At 37.4% G+C, this 16,691-nt stretch overlaps 1 protein-coding gene across 1 annotated transcript; it reads left to right on the top strand.

Annotated features, from left to right (window-relative positions):
- Nucleotides 1-825: 825 nt before the first annotated feature.
- On the top strand, nt 826-15,580 carry LOC133529483 (luciferin sulfotransferase). Its single transcript, XM_061867198.1, has 7 exons — nt 826-1,347; nt 2,499-2,575; nt 5,574-5,648; nt 7,455-7,574; nt 10,599-10,752; nt 11,750-11,874; nt 13,396-15,580. Exons 1-7 carry the CDS (start codon nt 1,140-1,142, stop codon nt 13,630-13,632), a joined length of 996 nt encoding a protein of 331 aa, XP_061723182.1. The 5' UTR covers nt 826-1,139; the 3' UTR covers nt 13,633-15,580.
- Nucleotides 15,581-16,691: the final 1,111 nt, after the last annotated feature.

Here is a 16,691-nt window from a genome sequence, read left to right as displayed (position 1 = left end):
AATGCTGATACGTTGTGCGAGGAAGCTGCCAGCTCTTCGATCAACAGTCACGTCAACCAGATGCTACGCGATTTCTGTAAAAAAACTTGTGCGCGCTGTGTATTTGCTATTTTAGACATAAACTCGCTAACAGTCGCTCACCTACTAGAAACCGAAAGCGGCCAGGAAGAAAGCAGCACTGCAGTCGCTATTTACTCGCCAAACCTGTTATTACATATGAGGCAAGTGCATCAGACTGCAAGTTAGAGGTCTAGCGGAGAAAATGTCATTTGTCCATACAAATTACATTTTCCCCTTACGACCCCATGGAAATCACAAACGATCAAGGATATAGATATTAAGTATACCTTCACTGTCATGAACAACGAACTATAATGACTATAGAAGTCTGACTATGGTCTGACTAGACCTTAATCCATTCAGCGCTAATCACAATACGTTGCCGTTTTGCCTCTATGAAGCATTTCCGCTACATACCGGGAAATACATGTTATCGACTACGACGTAGGGCTACGACCGTAGCTCACTGGTGAATGTGTTAAATTAGAGTCCACGTACTGGTCATGAACCACCAAAATGATTTTAAAAGATTTTCAAAAAATCCTCACGTTGACCCAGGTATAGTACCCGGTTTAGAAAGAGAATATGGGATACAACGACAGAGAAAAAGACAAACGCTCTATGAAGCCGAAAAACCGATGTGCAATATTTATCGCCGTGTATCAAGTAGTTTCTATGACAAATGGTTTCCAAAAGCGCCATCCAGGACTAAATACAAAAACTGTTCGTTGTAGTTTTTTTTTAAACGGCTCTGTGGTTCCAACATCCAATGGACATTGAGATACATTTCAGTTTATGATTATCTTTTTAAGTATTATGTAGAGTAGAGACTATAAAAATGAGTCGAAATTTCGTATAAATTTAGGATTCGTTGTCTTTTTTAAAAACGCTTTTTTTACACTTTATTTGCTCATCTCGTGTGTCTATACCTTTACCTATTTCGGTATTCCATCCTATTGGAAAGTAGTGAGAGTGGTGGCAGAACGCGCTGCACGCAACCACACCGCTTCCGCGTAACGTTCGGAGCGGACGTTCGAAAATCGAATGTTCAGTTACATTTGAAATTCCAAATTTGAAAAATGAGGGTCAAACCGGATTTGACCTTTTCGAAGCTGGATAACGAGACGGGGGAGCTTCTCGATAGGATGTTCGAGAAGAAGGATTGTATGGTGGAGATTAATCCGGGAAGGGTGATTCTGCCGGCGGATTATATGACGATTGGGCAGGATATTTTGGATATGGAGGTGCTGGAGAACGATGTTTGGATGTGCTCGTATCCTCGAACTGGTAAGTCTATTGGACATAAAAGTTTTTAATCAACAGCAATGTTAATTCACTTGTCGTTTAACCCCTTGCAACTCTCAAGATTCCACATTTCGAAGCATTCGCTTGTAATGATTTCAATATTAGTACGAGAAGTAAACAGCAACGTTGTTAACAAGCAGAACAGCTTTTTCCGTGAAATAGTTATTTGTGCAACAAGAGAGGAAAGTTAGTTTTTCTTGCGAGTGTTGATTTTGAGTCCCGAGTAAGCAAAGTATTGAAATCTTGAGCGTAGCGAGGGACTCAAAAACATGAGATGTAAAATAACTTTGCTCTCGTGTGACACATTCAACTTTTCACCTCAGTAGTGAGAACATATTAAAGGTTAAAAAAATTCAACATCAAGCAAAGTTTTTATTCCTGTATTCATGGCCTTCACTAAATTAAAAAGCTACTTTGTCTCACTCCCTGAAGTGACGAAAGTAAGCTTGTTCGAGCTGCTGAGGTGAAAATAATTAATTTTCACCACACCAATTCGGTAAAGGCTGATTGTTCAAAAAACGAATGAGAAACTTGCATTTTATCCACATATGGGGAAAAGTAATCAGATGCAAATTTTGAGTTGTTTCCTTATGTTAGCCGGAATCCAGTTTTAAATGATGATTTTGAAAGACAAAATATTTTTTTACGTTCATTTGAATTTGATCGGTTTTTTTGTGTTTCAATTTTGGAATCTTTCGCTTGCTCGGGTATCAATATTAATACGAGCGGTCAAACAACAACTTTGCCCCCTTGTAAAACAAATAACTATTTTCAACTTGGTTATTTTTTGTATGTAAAAAAAAAAACACCTGCGAGGCTGAGGATTTTTTGTTTTTGTTTCTTACAAATAATAACCAGTACCCCTAGTGTAAATATTTTCGACAGCGAAACGTGACGTACGCGTTTGCGTTAAGTCTCATTTTGTATGGGTTTTTGAACAGCGCGCCAAGCGGGACGTTTTGGAAAGTCAAAAATCTCATACAAAATGACACTTAACGCAAACGCGTACGTCACGTTTCGCTGTCGAAAATATTTACACTAGGGGTACTGATCAATGTGGTCACAGTCTCATGAAAACTTTTAATTATATTAGATTTTGATAACGGTTTGATAGTATTATTTAATTTGTGCAGGCTCCACATGGTGCCAAGAAATGGTTTGGCTTATAGGTCATGACCTGGATTACGAGGGAGCCAAATCTTTGCAACAGGTAAGTTTTATCAAAATATTTACCGAACCTTAGAGGCCTATTTTAAAAGGTACAAATTGTATTTTTATTGCCATGATTTTGATATGACTCGCAGTGCATCTCGCGAGCAGTAATAACCGTAGTCAAGTTGAAATTTTGGTAAATCTGAATGAGCTTCCAACTTCCCCACTGCCTTGGCAAACTATAGCCGGCCAAACAACTTTGTCAGTAGAAAAAGGCGCGATATTCAAATTGTCTATGGAATGAAAACCCTTTGTACCTACAGCCGCTTAGTCGCTTTAGCCGCTTTTTTCTACTGACGGAAATGGCTTGACAAGACATATTTTATCTTATATTTATGTACAAGATATTTACAATGATTAGTTCACCTTGTATCATTTATTACTTGTAAGCAGTTGTGAGCTATCATGTAGCTAAATTTTATTTTATATATTTTTTTAAACATATATTTTTACTGTTTTTAAACGATTGCACTATTTCAGCGTCAACTGCGTGAAACTTTGCATCATTTGCGCTATTATCATCATTCCGCTCCTAGACTTGTTACATATATACATATATGACAAAACTTTGTAAATGTCGTACGGTGATTGAACTTAGGTATACAGATTAAACGAAAGTGTAAACATGATATGCAAGTTAGTGATTGGTATAAAGACCAAGACTTAAGAATTTTGAACATTTTCCAAAAATAAAACGATAGAAAAGTGCTTGCTCACATAATTTCACAAGAATCGGTTGAGAATTACGACCTGTAGAGGAGAACATCCGGACATACGAAAATAGTTTGCCCGAGTCAAAACTGCGACCTACGCTAACGCTTCGGTCAATTATAAAACATAATCTTACTCGTAATAGGACAAATGAAAACAACCAATCCGATACCGAAGGAAACCGCTAAACCGGTTAACCAGTGAACCGGTACTTTCCGGCTCATGGCGGCATTTTACTTCCGCGTTTACCAGGAGCACAGAGAACCAAGGAGTCAACAATGACCTAAATACAATAGTTCAGAAAGCTGCACTAGATGGCATTGTGCAGCTATTTAGTACGCATGTGCAATCTAGCATATCTATATAACTGCACTAAAATACTATTAAATCGAACTGAAAGAGAATGTTTTACTATAATGGCGTGTCAATGTGATAGAAAGAGACGGGGTGTTTCCTTGTGTATAGGCGAAACAAGTACTGTCCAGTGCATATCTACATCGTTACTTTTCCTTTCATTCACATAACATTAATCTCGACTGTTAATAATCCATTATATCTTGAACTACAGACCTCTAGTAAAGACGGTAAGTAGTTGAACTAAGTTGAAACGGAAAGATTAGTGGTAATTTTTCCATTAAAACGTTCTCGACATTTCCCTCTTTAAATATTGGCCCTAGATTTTTTTTCTATGAGTTCAATATTACTACTACATGTGTCTGTACGTTTTGATTTTTTTTTATATTCTTGTTTTTTAAGAACAAACCAGTGCTAAAAACGGCCAAATAAATGCGCCGTATACAGACGCATAGTATGTAAAATCGGCAACAATAAACGCAAAAATCAAAACGGTTAGAAACATGTAATTTCTTTCTCATTCCGCTTCTAAAATGTTAAGAGTTACGATGGAGTTACGATTGGTTAAGTGCGGAAAATGTCAAGAACGAAACCTCGATTTCTGAGATTTTTACGTCGAATTTTGGACGGAGTTGCAGTTGTCCTTATCACACTAATTTCAGGCGCCGCCTCCGTCAGCGCGACAGATATATTCGCCTAAAATTCTCATATTTGAGAAAGGGCTCAGCTGGCCTTTCTCTATCCTATTTCAGAACACTTCCTACTAAGCTAAGAGGTACAAGTATAGTTAAAAATGTCCCTCTCAGCAGCAATATCCACCATGTTTTTTTGATTTCCGTTAATTTCAAGGATGCATTCCTGAGCTTAAATTAAGTAACAAAGACACCGGTATTCTAATTAACTCCATTTCGGAGATAATCAATAATTTATTTTTATCCGATAAGGCCCTTACGAGCGTGTACACTTCTCTTAGGGCCTATTTACATATTGAGTAGTGTTTAATTCGAGTTTATACATTTGCTACTAAACGTAAGTATTATCTCGGACGCGGACGTTCGATTTTAGAAATGTCATTGATATGTCACAGTTTTCAATTGTTTGATTGAGTTAAATGTAATGCCCGCGTTACAACAACGCTATATACATTTAATATATTTTTACAAAAAAAAAATTGTATTGAAAATTAACTATGCTATTTAGTTTCCTTAAACGTACCCCTAAGTTAACGGAATTCAATAAAAACACGGTATAGTATAGTCTGGCAATCCAATTTCGACAGTAGAAAAAGGCGCGAAATTAAAATTTTCTATGGGTGACCAACTGTTTGGATGGTTACTACGAAAATGGCTTGTCAGCTCTTTTATTCTGGTTTTGAAAGTGAAGCCTATCTAAGTCATGGGAATGAAAGCCTGAAAATTGAATTTCTCATTTTTATGCTGCCCTTGTGCACGCGCAAGGCAAATTGTCTCTAAAGCTCCAAGGGTGCTGCGGATACGAGATGAACTTTCAACGGACGTCTGTCCTGTTCCGCGGATCGCTCTCAAATAAATAGTGCCAGGTTTATGAATGCTGCGAATATGCTGAAAGCACATTGAAGTGATTGTTGGTGAACCTTGTTACTTTTACAGGCTTTGTATTGGCTTTACTACGATCTAGCTCGGATCCCTTTGTTTGACATAATTATTGAAAGTCATAATGTAATGATAGTCAGATTTTCATTAGTCAAAACTCTGAAACAGTTAACTTTTCAGGATTTTCGTTAGGTTATCCTATACATAAGTTAGGTTCGTCCGTTGTCCGGCTGACTTGCTATTTTCAACTAATTATCTATAGCTTATACGTTTTTTTGTCGATTCCGTGTTTAGAAATTTGTGGCGGAGCACCACATTTAGGTACAAATTTTTGTTGTGTTAAATATGTTGTTTGTTTAGATTCGCTGCCCGCTGGTAGAACTATCCTGCATCATGGTGGCTGGACATTCGGAGTGGCATGACGAGTCTGTAAAGGTAAGCTTCTTTTAAGTGTAAACAGTCAAATATGATAGTCTACGTCAAAGTAGTATTCCTGAAGGATTAGCATTGCATTTTTACAAGCATTCATATAACTTTTCATTTCTAATGCTCTGAAAGTGAGTCATTGAGTTCTATAAAGTGTGCAGAATGTGATGCGTTTCTACTCTAGAGTACTTTATTTTCCAAGTTTTTTTTTAAGATAAGAAATTAAAGTTAGGTTTCGACGACCGGTTTGGCCTAGTGGGTAGTGACCCTGCCTACGAAGCTGATGGTCCCGGGTTCAAATCCTGGTAACGGCATTTATTTGTGTGATGAGCATGGATATTTGTTCCTGAGTCATGGGTGTTTTCTATGTATTTTAAGTATTTATATATTATATATATTGTCTATGTACCCTCAACACAAGCCTTATTGAGCTTACTGTGGGACTTAGTCAATTTGTGTAATAATGTCCTATAATATTTATCCATTTATTTAAATGGATTTGTTGTATTTTCATTCTGATATTTAACTTCCCATTCCATAAATAACGATAGTTTTACCTAAATTGTTAATTTAAAGTACCCTCAAGAAATACTACGAAAGTTTATTTACTCGTAGTCATGTTTTTTTTTTGCCAAGCTGGTTTGCCAGACTATAGTTGTTGCAGAATATACAACATTAATTAATGAACTTTGGTTCCTATATACAATATATTACGGGATTTACACGTAAATTTGGTTTTTAAATTCATAACAAGTAATTTACTTGCTCGAACCCTAAGGCCTTAATTCAGCCTCTGACATGGTCCTTCGAGCCGGATTTGTTTTTACCTATCCAATAGTTACTATATTTATTGTGTTAGTTTGTGTCAAAGCTATACTCGTATTAAAACGTCATCCTGAGATTGTATGGATTAAAATCTGGTACATTTATGATTTCATGAAAAACCGCTGACAATGCATTATTTTGATGATATGATTGGATGAATGAATATTTAGTTGAATCAAAGAAGCGTATATACGAGTATATACAAGTGTTCCATTTTTGTTTTATGAACGATCCTTGTTTTGCTATGGCTGGCGTACAAATATTGTTTTTATACTAACTAAATTGACTAAATATCTACAAGATAGAACCTAAACTTATTTAAATTTATGATTTCGTGCAATTATTCAATCAATAAGATTTTAAATCAAATTAATAATTAAGAAATCAACTGGCGAATATAATATTTATTTATTGGTATTAAATATTATTTTACAATAATATTAGAATAAGTGATGGATATTTAATAATTCAATTTACATTTGTTTATAAATTCATTGATAGAATAATAACAATTTTCAATTTAATAACTAAATAACTTCTTCTTAAAAAAATTAAAAGGCATTTCTTCAAATGTATCCGAGAACATATCTTAATAGCCATACAGTATGAATTTAGCCGTGTTAACACTAGATTGGTTTTCGGTAAGCTTAACTTGATCCTATGTGTGCCTGTCTTAGATATTGACCTGATCTGGTAATGGAGATCGAAGGTTCGCCTACCTATTCTGTTAATTACCTAGTTACTACAGGTGATAAAACAACGCAACCACGTTTAGTTTAGGATAACTGTTGAAAGAAAGTACAGTCTACGATAAAAAACTTGTAGGTATCAGCAATATTTTTTTTACAAATAATTAATATTACATGTTCTTTTGAATATTTTGTAAAATAAAAGTGCCTACGACTTTCATTTTATCTTTAGGTAACAAACAGCGCATATGCGAGTTGTGACTTCCGAAGTAGTTGTAAAATATTTATTTGATTTCGTAAGGGCACATCGGTGGACCTAGTGAAGTACCGGCTAGCGAGACCTCGGTACATCCGCAGCCACCTCCCTTGGGATCTGCTACCCGTGGATATACAACGCGAAGATGGACAGGCTAAAGCGAAGGTATGTAATGTTCTACATGGTATGGACGGACAGGCCGAGGTATGAACTGTTCTGCAAGGTATAAGGAACAGCCGTTACAGGCTAAAGTTAGAATATAATAAAATAGAAAAATATTTATTTGGCATAAAAACAAACAAAGTAAATAATTACACGTACACCAATTAGGATGCTCCTCAGCATAAGCCGTGATGTCTTTTAGACGCGGCATTGGTTTTCAGGGCATCCAAACTTTAAAACTAAAATAGAACAGAATAGCAAGGGAACAGGAACAGAACATGTGTAAGAAAGTAAGAGAGAGAGAGAGAGTTAACAAATATATTTTTTTTACTATGTCCGCTTTAGTTATAAAACTTGTTGGGTTACTAGTAAATACTTTTTAAGGTTGTACTTAAAAGAGGTAATGGATTAAGTTGTGGTGTAGTACTGGCTAGCGAGACCTCGGTACATTGCAGCCACCTCCCTTGGGATCTGCTACCCGCGGATATACAACCATAAGATGGACAGGCTAGAGCCAAGGTATGAAATGTTCTACAAGGTATGGACGGACAGGTTAAATCGGAGGTATGTGGTGAAATTGGTGAAGTATCGGCTAGCTAGACCTCAGTACATCCACAGCCACCTCCTTTGGGATCTGCTACCCGTGGATAAACAACGCGAAGATAGGCAGGCTAAAGCCAAGGTACAAACAACTCGGTAACTGATTCATTTAGTAATATTAATAACCGGCCAAGAGACAGACAGACAGACAGACAGACGGACATGGCGAAACTATAAGGGTTCCGTTTTATGCCATTTGGCTACGGAACCCTAAAAATTGATAAATTACCGCGTACCTTATACTGCGATTTGACAAGTTGATTAATGATTAGTTATTGAAATGACTCACATTGCATCTTGCGTGTGCGTTGGCGCTCATAATCGGCCGTAATCAAGTTATCTTTTTACTTGGAAAGTACCGTCCGTTTTTGGCTTAGAGAGTAAGTTAACCCTTGAGAAATCGTGGATAATTTCGTTTATTTATTTATATTACATTCAATCATCGCAACAGTCTGACACAGAATTGAAGTTCAAATAACACTTTTTAGAAAATAAACTTCTTATTCATTATTCTTATTCTTAATTTCTCACAGAATCATATTTTTTTGTTAATATTGTTTTGACAGCTAGAAAATTTCTATTCTGGTTACTTCAAATAAATAATAGAGTATGGCCTTATTATGTGGGGATATAGTTAGTACAGCTAGTGAAATTCTAAGCTCTTTTTAAATCGAATGATACCTGCATGTCATTCTGTTTAAAATTATATCAATATTTATGAAGAAGATATGATACGGAAAGAAAGAGCAAAAGCACGAAATATATTACCTGGTTTGTTTGTACAGTATACCGCTACATTTATTCAAAGAATGTTTCACAAATGATTGATCGTCCACATAACGAACAACATACCAAACGCCGAAGCACTCATCATACGTAAGTAAACTTTCTTGCAACGAATAACTCAGTAATGTACGCAAAACAAGTGTTTGGAATTGTCTCGCACCTTACTAGTCAAAGGATCTTGAAGCTTGTACATTGTAGCTACGTTTTATAATTGAATGGCAGCAACAACTATCGCAATCACGAGCAAACTTTTTAAAAATAGAATGCAACTGTTGTAAAGAAGCTTCAAATTCCTTTGGTTCTAGTAAGGTGCGCTCCGGCTCCAGTCCGCTGATGCAGTACATAATGTAATGATGGTTGGGTGAAGCATAGCTTGAATAGCTTCCTCTTCCTAATGTTTGGTAACAACGTTTATGAAACGATTTGTGGCCGAGTTACGTTTGTTTTGTGTAATTTCGAGGAACTATGGGGCTGTGGTTTGCGACTATGCTTATTGTTTTTGTGCAACGTTACGTGGACATGCAATTAAGTACAATGCTAAGTTTTAGAGATATGAGGAATAAACGCGCGTAGGTACTTATCTAATAGCAAGATGGTTACTTGCTAAAAATATTCTGCTCTTCCTGCTCCTTGCTTCATTATCCTGAGTTCTGAGAGTCATGACCTCCTATGTGGACGACATGATTCAGATGGCAGATTTCCAGGCCTTTCGAGCTCTTGGGACTTCTAAGGCATCACGGACCTGGATAGACAGCGATTTGCTAACCTGCTAGGACCATCGCGTTGTTGCTAAGCTTACTTGAATAAAGAATTTGACTTTCTGGTTACGTGTCCAAAGAATTTAAAAACTCACCAGAGACATGTGGTTGAAAGCCTGGTGTTTACTCCGATCTCGTCGAGTATTGAGGCGTTGGTCCAGTGTTCAGTCGAAGATTCCTATCAGCCGATTTAATTGACCAGGTCTCAGAAGTATACAGAAAAATGAAAAGAGAGAAACGTATTCTAACGAACCTCTTAATTGTAAGTAACAAAAATATTTCTGCAATGTTGCTATAACATGCTGGTGTTTTAACTGTTTTATTGCACATTGTAAAGATACTTAATTTAAAGCGCTTAAATCCCCGATTTGCCTCTCTAAAAAAATAACCTTAACTAGTGTTCGTATTGATGTATTATATCATTGATTGCTGCACTTTACAACTTCGAGTGCATTACGTTCAAACGTTCTGCAATATTGGTCTCACGCTGATTAAAGTTACACTTTTTTTTGACCAACCGCTACAAGTCCTACCGTAGCTATACTTGCCGCACCATCAAGTAGCGAGTCAGGCCATAAAAGTCAAGTACTGTATGTACCCTTTGTACTGTGGCAAGTCCCGCTCCATAAGGCCGTGCATGTGATCGATGATTTGTTTACGACGTTAGTCGCCAAGTCGCCACACTTAGTTTTGCGGCCGTAAAAGTATTTCTACCGGTGGAACTAGTGAGATTTTATTCAGACAAGCTCTATTGATCACGCTCTTTCGAATCAGTCTGAATTTTTTAATTCCCAGAAGTTATACTAAAATTTTACATAGGACTTAATGGGACTTTTTTCTCAGTATTTTAGCCACTATAATTTATATTTTTATATGTTCTCAGGTGATCTACACATCACGTAACCCGAAGGATATGGTAGTGTCTTACTACCACTACTGCACGTTGGTACATGGCTTGAAGGGGACTTTTGAAGAGTTCTGCGACCTTTTTATGCGCGACCGTGCGCCATTTGGACCTGTGTGGAACCACATCCTCGGTGAGAGTATTTTTAATACGTAGTATAAGTACCTATAGGTACTAAAAATAGTGTCGGATTTGTAGATGACTGTTGGGACAAAAGGACTGGCGACTCAAAATCGTTACAGCGGTGATCAGTTCTCCATATGGTGAATTTTAATTTGTCGTACTTCTGCCTGCATTAAAAGAAAAGTATGCACGGCATGACTAAAGGTCTTCGCACACTATACCAATTCCACACCAACTCAACTCACTTTTGGTTCACCATAGTGATAGTGTTGTATTAACATTTCGCTTAGTTTTGTGTTAGTAATGTCCAGCTCATTAGAGGTTAATGAGGTAGCTAATACTCTTTAGGATAGCTAGCTTAGGGTGAAATCGAAATAGGTAAGGCTATCCGGTAACGTGCATCCGGTAACATTAGAGGCAAGTTTCTCTTCCGCGTGTACTAGGATCATATCTTTGCGAGGAGTATTCTCTATATTTTCGATGCAGTGCAATGCCATCTATCTCAATCGCTGTGCAATAACTGGCGTCGATAGGGAGCAAGTAGGACATCATGCGTCTAAAATAAAGGTTTGTTTCTAAGTTTCCTCCTACGCGGTACCTAACGTCACCCTACGCTACGTTAGAGTCTGTGCAGACGAACAGAATATATCAATGTTGAATGTTGTTGGGGGATTTGTCACATTAGGTAGTTGTAGATAGACGAGAGTTAATAGGGTTGTTATTGTTTACAAAATCTTGGTACAAATGACCTACATACTGAATTAATAAAGCAATTACACATACCTATAAGTTTAGTCAAGTGTATTAGTTTTTTTTGCTGTTTTACCGCTGCTTACATAGATGCGATTGCAATTTGAACTATGTTTGTTTGCAACTGATGGCGATTTGTAAAGAAATTGTTAGATACTTAGTGAATTGGCTACACAATAGGTAAGCCGCAGTAAGTTGTATACGGACTGGTGTTGTTGATGATGACGACATTAAATCTATTCTGCAATCTTCCACAGGTTTCTGGAATCGCCGAAATGACCCCAACGTCCTGTTCATCAAGTTCGAAGAAATGAAGCACGACTTACCTTCCGTGGTCAGAAGGACTGCTGACTTCCTTGGGAAGACCATGACCGATGACCAGGTACATACTCAATTACTCATTATTATTATTAAACTTATCTGTCTAACAAGCTTCATCAAATATAAGAGATAAAGCATGACATCCTCCGTGGTCAAAAGGGCTGCTGACTTCCTTGGGAAAACCATGACCAACTATTAGAATATCCTCGAAGTTGGAAGGTGTCTAGAGTGAGGCCGATCCCGAAGGCGGGTGACACTTCCGTCGTTGAGAATTACAGACCCATAGCCGTTCTTCCCACCCTTGGCAAGCTGTTTGAGTCCATACTTCACCGGATTCTATCTTCCCAGGTTCGGCCCTTTTTGTAAGTAAGTAAGTAAATATTCTTTATTGCACCACAAAGAAGACAAATTTAAAAAAACAGATTTTTGTGTGACGCGCAGCATGGCTTTCGGCCAAGTCGTTCGGTTAACACGAATCTGTTGATACTGACTGAAAACCTTGCTCAGCATCTTGACAAAGGTGTTCAGGTCGATGTCATTTATTTCGATTTCTCGAAGGCTTTCGATCGCGTGGATAACGATGTGCTGCTTAGGAAACTTGATGAAATTGGTTTCTCTCCCAAGCTACTAGCCTTTTTTGCCAACTATCTGCGCGATCGGCAGCAATTCGTCCGACATGGCTGTTTTGTCTCGACTCCTTACCACACCCGGTCCGGCGTGAGTCAGGGCTCCATCTTGGGACCCTTGTTTTTCGGCATCATGATTAACGATCTCAAATCAGTTCTTCGGGCGGCTCAATGTCTCTTGTATGCTGATGATCTGAAGCTGGTATACAGGATTGAGCAAAGAACTGATTGCGAGACGTTACAGGAGGACATCGACCTGGTGTTTCGGTGGAGTATGCACAATAAACTTCATTTCAACCCAGTCAAGTGTTGTGTGTGTACATTTAGCCGCTCTCGTTCCGCTATATATGGGCATTATATACTGGGGTCAGAGCCGATAAATCGTGTCTTTTCCGTCAAGGATCTGGGCGTAGTAGGTATTCGATGCACAGCTAACTTTTCACGAGCATATTTTTTCTCTCGCGAAGAGCTCCTTTCAAAGGCTGGGTTTTGTAATCCGAAACCTTCGCGATTTTCATGACCCGGTGGCCATAAAAATTGTGTACAATGGTCTAGTAAGGAGTAAGCTGGAGACTTCGTCGATCATTTGGAACCCCTACGAGTCGACGTATGCTTTACTGCTTGAGAAGGTCCAGAAAGCGTTTTTAAGGTTCCTTTATAAAAAAATATTCGGATTCTATCCGTACCTGTACCCGACAAAGTATCTTCTCGGCTCCCTCGGGTACAATTCCTTGGAGGTCAGGCGGAATTACCAACTCCTTGTCATGGCATGCCGAGCCTTGCGTGGGGAGTCAGACTGTCCCGAAGTTGTTTCTGGTCTCGTGCGCCTGACGACAGTATTGACGGTTCTGAAGTTGGTGGTCAGAAGGAGGACAAACGAAGATGATCGTTAAACAAATTAGATAAGTGATTGGTCCTTAAAAAAGCCCTTATTTGAACCTAACGTATTGTTTCAGGTGGATAAACTGTGCGATCATCTCTCCTTCAAGAATATGAAAAGCAACCGCGCAGTTAACCTCGAGCCAATCCTCCAGAAATCCTTCGGCAAGAGCTACTTAGAGGGGACCAAACTGAGATTTATCAGGAAAGGGGAAATTGGTGACTGGAAGAACTACATGTCTGATGATCTTTCGAGAAGGTTCGACCAGTGGGCGGAGCAGCATTTGGAGGGGACTGGCCTGAAGTTTGAATAATTTTAACTAGACTATCTTGAGGCTCTGACATACTGAAATATTCGGGACGAGTCACAAGACAAGCGCCATTAGCATGACAGGCGGAATAGCCAATTTATAGAGAATGACAAACGAAAGTTAAATAATGTATAATCTGTCACCCTGTACATTTATTTTTCGAATGGCGCTTCTCGATAAACGACTGTCTTCTTGCAACTTGTTACTTACAACCCCCTGAGGGCCTACCAATACCGGCCTACAGCGAAAATCCAAATTTCGATTTTTGATTACACCGTCAGTTTTCTAAGGGCAATACGAGTACACCAGGCAGGCTTGCGGTATTGTTTGTCGCTAAAGTTGGTCATACATACTAGGGTATGCCTGCGCAGTTCAACTGCACAGGCAAAACCGAAACAGCACAGTGGAATGCCACATATGCTCCTTTTTACCTGTGCAGTTGACCCGTATAGGCAAAACTGCGCAGGCTTACCCTAGTGTGTCTGGCCAGCTTAACGCAATCATCATTAAAAATGCGGTCTCCTTACATGACACCTTTGTATAGTCTGTAACTCATTAGGTCGAAAGAATGTATTTCGATAAATTACGAGAATTGTTGACAGTTTTGTTTTAATATTTCAGTATGTTTGAAGAACTTTTAATCCTATGTAATATGTGTTATTTTGTAATTGTTGCTCTTGGTATTAATAAACGTTTTTATCACAACTGATTTATTTCTTTCGTGTGTAGTTTAAAGCGGAGTTGCATTACTGTAGGTACAAATTCTGATAGCTCATAAAATATAATATCTAGAATTTTTGAAATTTTATTATTAATATCTTTAGCAAGTAACGTAATTTTCCACTGCGTTACGCTTGCGTTGGCTTAAAATTAATATAATACGTATGTTTATGCCCTTTGGATATGTACTTAGATGTTTTGTACCATTTTTTATTACGGTAAATAACGAAACACGAATAAAAAAATAAAATAAATATTTAAATCAGATTTAAATTCCGTTTTATAATAACAGATGTTGTTCCCATTGTTCCGAATGTACCTATATTGAATGATTAGTTGTCATTGCATAAATACATTTTTTTTGCGATTATAATTATTTTGAAGGGGTGAGGGGTAAAAGAAATGCTGTAACTTTCGATGAATTTAATTTCACAAAAGTAAGGTTCACAAGTCTGGCAACATAACAAATTGATATGCTGTTTTAGAATCACAGAAGCTGTGTTGCTAATATATTTAAAAAATCTATATAGACAAATATTTGATTAAATCAATTTGATGTTCATAATTATGAACGTCAAATAGATATTTAAAAAAAAGCAGACTACACACCACTTAGCACCTCATATTTTAATACCAAATGTGACTGTTATATGTCCGCTACAGGAAAATACGTGCTAAAATCGAGCGATTTATACAAATCACAATCAAAATGAATTTTAAAAACCCTGTAAATTTCTAGCTAACATTAATACATCCAACGTTCAAAAACGCAGTTATGAAAAGGTCTCTAGCAAACAATAATAACAGTATCTACAAATTACCAAACACTGGCAAAATGCAACAATGGCTCAAATCAATGGAAAAAAAACAGCATAATAAGTTTTCTAATTAATAAAAATACCACTGTTATACTTTTCCAGACGTATTTTTTATTTCCCAATAAGGAATATTTAACGCGTACAAAATATAAATCTTAAAATGTGAACTAAATAAGTACATAAGGAAAGTAAATAATGAGTACAACAGTAATAGACTAGATAAAATATTATTTTTAATTGACTTAGCATACGACATAGAAACTGTTATTTAATACGGAAAAATCACTTCGGATTTGTAATAAAGAAAACCTTGTACATGTCATTCAAATTTTAAATTACATTTGAGCATAGAACTTCAAGGATTTAGACTGTTTTAATACATAGGCATATTTCAAATGATGAAATTATTTTAATATAACTACTACTACTACTACTACTCCGTTGGCTCAGCGACCCAAAATGAGACTTGGCCTCCGACACAAGACAGCGCCACTTTTCTCGGTCCTGTGCGACCTCTCGCCAATTGTCGACTCGAAGCTCGCGCAGATCCGCCTCCACCATGTCGCTCCAGCGATATCTAGGGCGTCCGATAGGACGTCCTCCTGCTAGGCGACCCAGGTACGCTCTTTTTACGTTCCGATCTTCGTCCATTCTCTCAAGGTGGCCTAACCATCGGAGTCTGTGGGCTTTACTTTCTCCCATGATGTTAGGTTCAGCCACTAGGTCTTCAATCTCACGGTTCTTAAGGACTGTCCAACTTCCATCCGGTCTTCGTTTGGGGCCCAATATTTTACGGAGGATTTTCCTCTCGGCAACTAGCAGCATGTTTTCTTCCTTGAGTGTTAGTGTCCATGCTTCGCATCCGTAGGTTAGGATTGGGCGATTTTAATATAACAATAAGTATTTTTGTGTCAAGCAATATTAATTTGATAGAATTAATTATACAAATAAACGCAAGGTTTTCTTTATTCTTAATCCCCTAGAGCTACCTACTTAATTTTCTAATTGTGACGTGACTGCATTTACAATGCTTTTAAACTTAAAAGATATATATTTTAAATATATATCGAGCTATATTGGCATACATTTTTTTTTTTAAATCAATGAAATACTGCGCTCTAAACATTTTTAGTGAACGAAATGCAAGATAAATGTGTAAAGTTATATACTAGCCCCCATGCATGCATATGTTCTCGTCTAGTTAGAGCATTTTCATAGGTTTTCCCATTTGGAAAAAAAAAAAACATATTTTTGGATAGAAAAAAAAACGGCAATATTTAAGAGTTAATGAAATATTCTTCAATAGCAAAATTCAAATACAAGAAATACCAATTGTACGAAAAAAAAGATTTAGTTTTATAAGTTACAATTCTTTGCGTTGTCTTGTTTTTTGTCCCCATAAAATGTGACGGAGTGGAGCTTCTTGTATGGGAAGAAATTAAGTTTTTGTTTCACTTTTCTCAAGAGAAATACAATCTACAGCTTGCCAGCGAAGCGCGGGGCGATTGTCACGTCACGTCGTAG

Source organism: Cydia pomonella, chromosome 21, assembly GCF_033807575.1.
Source record: "Cydia pomonella isolate Wapato2018A chromosome 21, ilCydPomo1, whole genome shotgun sequence".
NCBI lineage: Eukaryota > Metazoa > Arthropoda > Insecta > Lepidoptera > Tortricidae > Cydia > Cydia pomonella.
This window is presented reverse-complemented; position numbering and strand designations above follow the sequence as displayed.

Excerpts from the sequence above, each read along its gene's own strand:
- LOC133529483 (XM_061867198.1), top strand. The coding sequence starts at position 1,140 with ATGAGGGTCAAACCGGATTTGACCTTTTCGAAGCTGGATAACGAGACG. Across the intron at positions 1,348-2,498 it reads GTGCTCGTATCCTCGAACTG|GCTCCACATGGTGCCAAGAA; the intron begins GTAAGTCTATTG and ends TAATTTGTGCAG. Across the intron at positions 2,576-5,573 it reads GAGCCAAATCTTTGCAACAG|ATTCGCTGCCCGCTGGTAGA; the intron begins GTAAGTTTTATC and ends TTGTTTGTTTAG.